General features: G+C 47.9%; 1 protein-coding gene across 1 annotated transcript in view; it reads left to right on the top strand.

Moving 5' to 3' along the window:
• Nucleotides 1-2,535: 2,535 nt before the first annotated feature.
• Nucleotides 2,536-7,613, top strand: part of LOC114923622 (pleckstrin homology domain-containing family N member 1-like) — a gene marked incomplete at its 5' end in the record, with an annotated part of 7,993 nt that continues 2,915 nt past the window's right edge. The window contains 5 exons of the mRNA XM_029286808.1: nt 2,536-2,605; nt 3,073-3,227; nt 4,873-5,058; nt 6,599-6,877; nt 7,071-7,223. Coding sequence (XP_029142641.1) covers nt 2,536-2,605; nt 3,073-3,227; nt 4,873-5,058; nt 6,599-6,877; nt 7,071-7,223 — 843 coding nt within the window. The remainder of the gene's footprint in view (nt 2,606-3,072; nt 3,228-4,872; nt 5,059-6,598; nt 6,878-7,070; nt 7,224-7,613) is intronic.

Genomic DNA, 7,613 nt, shown 5'->3' with positions numbered 1-7,613 from the left:
GGAGGAGGAGGGAGAAGATAGAAAAAGAGGAGAGAAGAAGGAGAGAAAGATGAAGAGGTTGTTATTGTCATTGTCTCTGAATTGTGGCCTGTTTTCCCACACCTTTACAGAAACTGAACTCCTTTTCCTTGTTCTGTTGTCATAACCTCAGTCTACATTGCTCTGAGAACCGGGGGATTTCCCACAGCATTCTTTGTCCTCTCTGCCTGACTCATCCCCGTGTCGATCCCGACAATTTCACCTGGACTGGTTTTGCAGGAAAAACACCCCTCCGTGAGGGCTAAAGAGGGCGGCTGGAGGGAGCCCGTCTTCCCCCACTCCCCTTCTCCTCCTGGGGCAGAAGCTTCAGCAAAACACTCCGGGTGGTGCCGGGTTTGGAGCAGAAAAGGGGAGGCAGGAAATCTGTACGCTTGCAGAGGCATTTTGCCACGCAAGTCCTGAGTTCGGAAGAGCATCTTAAACACAGGGCTACCTCCCAATAAATGGGTGACTGTGGGAAAATCAGCCTGAAAGCCAACACAGTTATCATTCTGCCCCTGGGGAAAGCCCAGGCATCTGATCAATTATTACCCGTTGCCATTTCTTCCTAAAAAAGTAAAAGATGTAAAAAAGATGTTGAGACTCTAGAAAGAGTACAGAGAAGAGCAACAAAGATGATTAGGGGACTGGAGGCTAAAACATACGAGGAACGGCTGCTGGAATTGGGGATGTCTAGTTTAAGGAAGAGAAGGACGAGGGGGGACAGGATAGCAGTCTTCCAGTATCTCAGGGGCTGCCACAAAGAAGGGGGAGTCAAGATATTCTCCAAAGCGCCTGAAGGCAGGACGAGAAGCAATGAATGGAAACTAATCAAGGAGAGAAGCAACCTAGAACTAAGGACAGTGAGAACAATTAACCAGTGGAACAACCTGCCTCCAGAAGCGGTGAATGCTCCAACACTGGAAGTTTTTAAGAAGAGACTGGACAGCCATTTGTCTGAAATGGTATCGGGTTTCCTGCCTGAGCAGGGGGTTGGACTAGATGACCTCCAAGGTCCCTTCCAACTTTATTATTATTATTAACAACCTGCCTCCAGAAGCGGTGGATGCTCCAACACTGGAAGTTTTTAAGAAGAGACTGGACAGCCATTTGTCTGAAATGGTATTGGGTTTCCTGCCTGAGCAGGGGGTTGGACTAGATGACCTTCAAGGTCCCTTCCAACTTTTTTATTATTATTATTATTATTATTATTATTATTATTATTATTATCATCATCATCATCATCATCATCATCATCATCATCATCATCATCATCATCATCATCATTATTATTATTATTATTATTATTATTATTATTATTATTATTATTATTATTATTATTATTATTATTATTATAAAAGAGGTTCTTCTGCACCCATTTAGACCAGGGGTGTCCAACTTTGGCACCTTTAAGGCCTGTGGACTTCAACTCCCAGAATTCCCCAGCCACGCCGTCATGCTGGGGAATGCAGTTATGCTGACTGGGGCATTCTGGGAGTTGAAGTCCAGCAGCCTTAACGTTGCCAAGGGTGGACACCTCTGCTTCAGACTCTTCCCCTTGCATTCATCCTTCTGCACACACAAATGCAAACACACTTAATTTGTTCGGTTTTGGGTGGGGAGTCCTTCTAATGGGACCCCCTCCTTGAAAATCAGCCTTCAGCCCCCTTGCAAAATTGCTGGAGAAGGAAAAAACAGGCTTTTGCAGACCCTTGAAGGATTTGTGGTTGGTAAACTCCAGGGGGGGGGGTACAAAGTCCTTTAGGAGATGGAAATTTTTCAAACCAGGGAATTAACTCTAAAAGTGTTGACTTCAGACACAAGGATTCAGTCAACAATCGTCAAAACCCCGAGAATCTCTGCAAAGCATTGCTTGAGAGCGACCGGTTTTTTAACTAAAAACAAGAGGGGTGGGGAGTGTTGTGTGAGAAAATGTCACAGTATGAGTTTTTCCTTAAATCCTGCCCAACCTCTCTGGGGGATGGACCATTTTACAGGAGTCCTCACCTTACGACTATATCTGGCATCAGAACGTCCATCGCTAAGCAAAGTGATTGTTAAATGATTCACGTCCGATTTTAGGATATATATAAGTATATATATATATATATATAAGTATCCGAATTTTGATTGTGTAACCACGGGGATGTCATACCATTTGTAAGAGTGAGGACCGATTGTAAGCGACCTTTTTTTTTTTTTAGTGCTGTTGTAACTCTGAACAGTCACTAAACCGTAGTTGTAAGTGCTCAACTCGTGGCCAAAATTCAAAATCAAAGTCACGGGAAGTATTAGTACCGCTTTACAAAAACCTAGTGAGGCCACACCTGGAACGCTGCACCCAGTTTTGGGTCACCCCCTTTACAAAAATGATGTTGAGACTTTGGGAAAAGTGCAAAGAAGAGCAACTAGGAGGATTAAAGGGCTGGAGACTAAAACGCACGAAGAACGGCTGCAGGAATTGGGTTTTGATATTTCAAAGGGCGTCTGATTTTTTTTTCTTTTTCCTGCAAACAGGGAGAGTTGCCTTTGAATGCCATCCAAGTCCAATTTGAGGAAAAAGAGAAGACTGCTTTTCTAATAGAAGGTGGGTCCTTTGCTTGCATGTACACGTTTTGTGTGTGTACGTGTGTGTGTGTTTAGATATCAAGAGAAAGAGATTACAGGTAGCTCCCCACTTGCAGTTGGGACGAGAACTTCCATTGCTAAGCAAGGAGATTGTTAAAAGTAAGTCGGCGCAACTAACTTTTTTGTGCCACGGATTGAATCCCTGCTGTCCTTAAATGAACCACGTGGTCGTTAAATGAATCCAGCTTCCCTTATTGACTTAAGCTTGTGGGCTTAAGAAGCGGGCGCAAAAGGCATCTGAGCACCTGCTCTGTCAGGGGGAGACGCTGAATCCATCCACGGACATCCCTCCGTTAGAAAGAGACGAGGAATGGGGGATTCTGAAGGATCCACATGAGATTCCGAAGGATCCCTTCCTGTTGAGAGATCCGAATCAAAAACCTCCCGTTTTGTTCCGAACAAGAGGTGACCTCTTGTTTCTTACAGGCCGGCTGATCAACTCCATCCGGGTGATTTGTTCCAGCTACGAAGATTACCAAGAGTGGCTCTATTGTCTTAAAACTGCTCAGTTCCGCCACGCAGATTCCTCCCTCTCTGGATCGGACAGTTTCTCCGGGTTAAAGCCTTCTCACCTGGCGCAGGTAGGGCGCTGTTTCCTGTCTAGCTTACAACACAATTCTGCATTATGCGTAGGAGGAGAATGATTCTTTGTTCCCTTGCTTAAATCCTCTTCCTAGCCTAACTCCGTCCAATAGAGTTGGCCAAGCCAAGGCCCCTTAACCCAGACAGGACTAAGAACACACCACAATGGCAGCATTCATTTGGCACAGGATGCTTCACAAATACACCTAGTATGTGGGTTGGACACTAAAAACACTTCAAAGCTCCGTTGAGGTTAATTCCCAACAGAAGGAGGAAAATCACTTTGGCCTATCGTGCAGGTGGGCTGGGAGGCTTCTGAAAAGAATATCGAAGGTGTTCTTAGATTCGGCCTCTTGAAATTGCTGGTATATTGTGCCTGTGAGCCCTTTGGAGTAGGCCAGATCAAGGAACAAGCACTTAAAAGGGATCTGGATAACCGGGCTGAGCCCAAGGGAGGGAGGCGTCAAAGGCGTCATCAGTCATGAGTCCCTGCGTGCCCACAAGAGATCTAACTCCAGCCCACCTTGAATTCCTTCTACTCTTCTCTCCCGCTAATTTCCCTTGTACAGCTCTTGTAAAGAGCTCCAGCTTGCAATAAATCTTTACACCCATTTGAGCTGCTTGGATCTCCCGATTTCCCTGGTGCTTGACAGGATCTTGGGAATGTGACTTTCTTGGTGTATTAGAATCTTGAATGCGTTTCTCTCTACTCCGTCTTATACCTAGCAAAATCAAGCTGGGCTATTCATGAGTTTCTTTCTCACCTTTTCCTCTTTCTCAGGACAGCTAGTCCCCAACTTATCACCACGGTTGAGCCCAGATTTTCTGTCGCTGCAAAGTGAGGCATTTGTTAAGCGGGTTTAGCCCCGTTTTACGACCTTTCCTGCTACCGTTGCTAAGTAAATCGCTGCAGCTGTTAAGTTAGTAACACGGTTGTTAAGTAAATCTGGCTTCCCCATGGACTTTGTCTGAAAGTGGCCAAAGGGGATGACGTGACCCCCAGGACACTGCGACCGTCGTAAATATGAACCAGTTGCCAAGCGTCTGAATTTTGATCACGTGACCATGGGGATGCAAAAGTTGTTAAGTGTGACAAAGGGGTCATAAGTCACTTTTTTCAGTGCTCTTGTAACTTCGAACAATCACTAAATGAAAAGTTGTAAGTCGAAAGCTACCTGGACTGTAAATAATATTTTTTTTAAATACATTTCTGAGTGGTCTCCCATCCATGCTCCCACGAGGACCCAGCCCGCTTCCCCAGACCAGCCAGGTTGTTACATTCACTTCTTCAATGAAGTCAGTCCGCATTTAATCCCTTGCATCCTAGTTCCTAGCCAGTTTTGCAAACAAGATTAGGAACTCTGTCACGCTCCAAAGTCTGTTTCCTTTCGCCCATCTAAAAATCTTAACTCAATTCCGAAATTCATCCTCTTTTTCAGTTGCCGTTGTGACTTTAGTCAGTAAAGGAACGGTTGTAAATCATACTGTAATCTCTTCGGAAACCGACCCCTTAACTTTTCGCTCTTCTCCCCCCCCCTTCCAAGGCCAGGACTGCATTCTTTCCCCCATGCCAATCGTTCAGTGTATTTGATCTTCTCTTGCCCGCCCCAAATTCCGTACATTTTAATTTCTTGGTTGGTTTAGTTTTCAGGAAGCGGAAGAGGGTCACTCACCTCGGAGGGCAGAACGAATTCCTGGGCGTCTGCCGGGAAGGGGGCGACGTCCACCCACCACTCCCAAACCAGTACGGCTTCTCTGTCCGAGAGACACTTGTTTGATGTGGTACCCGAGAACCGGTTAGCTGAAAACCATCTGCCGCAACCAGCCTGCGTAAGTTGGAGGTTCGAAATAATGGGTGGTGGGCTTCAAGCAGCAGTACCAACCTCGTAGGGGCCTGTGGGAAGAAGAAGAAAAAAAAGGCAAGTTGACTTGAAAGATCTGGAAAGGCTGGCGTTCCTTGGGTGATCCTGGTCTTCCAGTTAGAGCCCATCCGAGATGGCCTTCAGAAGTTGTGGGAGCTTCATTGCTGGACGTTTTCGAGAAGAGACTGGACTGCCCTCCGTCAGAAATGGTGTGGGGTCCCCTGCTTGGGTGGGGGTGGGGGTTGGACTAGATGACCCACAAGGTCCCTTCCAACTCTGTTATTCTGTTATTCCTTTGTAGGCCCCGTTAAGAGTTCCTCTTCAAAGGTTTTGAGCACAGCTGCTAAATAAGGATTGTGTTGCTGGAATATGGATTGGCCCGGTCCATAGGAAACCTTTAGTTTTATGTTGAGTTCACAGGATTCCAGTTATTAATAGAACAGAATATTTATAGCTCTGAGCTGAACTGTGGAGTCCTTGGTCCTCTCTGAGCTTGCTTGTTTTCTTACAGACCTTTCATTACCCAACTTGGTAACTTCATCAGTGCTAGAAGGGAGTGGGGTTTGTGGAGTGGGGGAGAAAAGCAGGAGGAGGAGAAAGAGGACTGAGGGGTCCTTGATGGTCTCAGAGCTTGGTGGTCTTCTTGCAGACGTTTCATTACCAAGCTAGGTAACTTCATCAGTGGCTTGTATATGAACAGAGAGCAAACCTCACTCCCTTCTAGCATTGATGATGTTACCTAGTTGGGTCATGAAACGTCTGCAAGAAAGCCACCAAGCTCAGAGAGCACCAAGGACCCCATAATCCTCTTCTTCCTCCTCCTCCACTCTGTAAACCCCACTCCCTTCTAGCACTGAGGATGTTACCTAGTTGGGTCATGAAACGTCTGCAAGAAGACCACCCAGCTCAGAGAGCACCAAGGACCCCATAATCCTCTTCTTCTTCCTCCTCCTCCTCCATTCTGCAAACCCCACTCCCTTCTAGCACTGAGGATGTTATCTAGTTGGGTCATGAAACGTCTGCAAGAAATCCACCAAGCTCAGAGAGCGTCACAGACCCCACATTCCAGTTATTTTCTACTCGCCAACTAAAATTGGCTGGAGAGCCTAAGAATAAAGTCCATTTATCCAGAGGGCACCAATCAACTCCTCAGCTTCTCCATTAACTTTGGGGAATTAAATGTCCACACCTATGGAGAGGGACCAGATTGGGAGAAGCTGGCCCAAAGGCCCGTCTGACTGAACGTTCCTTAGAACTGGTGCTCTCGTGACCTAGTTGGATGGTCTTCTTGCGGACGTTTCATTACCCAACTAGGTAATAGCATCCATGCTGGAAGGGAGTGTCCTTTGCTCTCTGTTCATATCCAAGTCCCTGGCGAGGTTAACTAGTTTGGTAACGAAACGTCTGCGAGAAAACCACCAAGCTCGGAGAGGTTTTTTGTCCCCTTTTTGCATGCCATGTGATTTTTCTGCTCGGGGATTCCTAAACGGTGCCTCTTCTTGTTGCAGTGCCTGGGAAAGCGAGCCCCGGCAGGGACAGGAATGCCGAAAGCCGAGCTGAAACGAAAAGGCAGTTCTCGAAAGTCCAAAGGGAAGGGCGTCCCGCCGCCACCGCCGCCGCAGCAGCCCCAGGGCCCCGGCGAGAACGCCGACAAGAAAGGCCCCTTCCCACTCGTCCCGAAGCACCCCCGTGGCGAGGGCGTCTCTCCCGTGTACAATGAGCCCTTCTCAGCACTGGCGCAACAGGAGCATCCCGCCGTGCGCCCGCTGCACCTGGACTTGAACCATGTACGAGCTGAGAATAATCTCGGAATTTGGGAAGAAGGCAGAGCTCTGGAATCGAAGCCCTGCCTGGGGGGGGGGGGGCAAGCCTCCCTGCCTGGGATTGAGGAGCATCTGGAAGGGCCCTGCAGGTGCCCTTCCCAGGAAATCCACAGCTGGATTTCTCACCCAAATTGACTTTTTTGTCCCCCCTCTGCAGCCGAAGCAGTGGAACGTGCCAAGGAGTCAGACCTGCCCTGCTCCCCAAACGCTGGAATACGCCTCTCTCGCGTCTTCCCCCATGTATGCCGACCCCTACACCCCCAGTTCCCCCTCCTCGCACGGGGCAGCAGCCTCCTACTTCCTGGGAGAGGTGAGTGGGGCCAGGGGCATACAGGGAGGGTCCCAGAGCAATTGTACAGGTAGTCCTCGATTTACGACAGTTCATTCGAAGTTACAACGGCACTGAAAAAAGCGATGTACGTCTGTTTTTCACGCTTACATCTGTTGTGGCATCCCCAGGGTCACGTGATCAACGTTCAGATGCTTGGCAACTGGCCTGTACTTAGGACTGTTGCAGTCTCCCGGGGGTCACGCGATCCCCTTTTGCGACCTTCAGGCAAGCCGAGCCAACGGGGGAAGCCGGGTTCATTTAACAGCCACGTCACTAACTGAACAACTGCAGTGATCCACTTAACCACCGTGGCTGGAAAGTTTATAAAATGGGGCTAAACTCGCTTCACAAATGTCTCGCTTACCGACA

This window comes from Protobothrops mucrosquamatus, unplaced genomic scaffold, assembly GCF_001527695.2.
Source record: "Protobothrops mucrosquamatus isolate PMUCROS unplaced genomic scaffold, P.Mucros_1.0 scaffold5143, whole genome shotgun sequence".
Classification (NCBI taxonomy): domain Eukaryota; kingdom Metazoa; phylum Chordata; class Lepidosauria; order Squamata; family Viperidae; genus Protobothrops; species Protobothrops mucrosquamatus.
The sequence above is the reverse complement of the archived record's forward strand: the minus strand, read 5'-3'. Positions and strand labels throughout refer to the sequence as shown.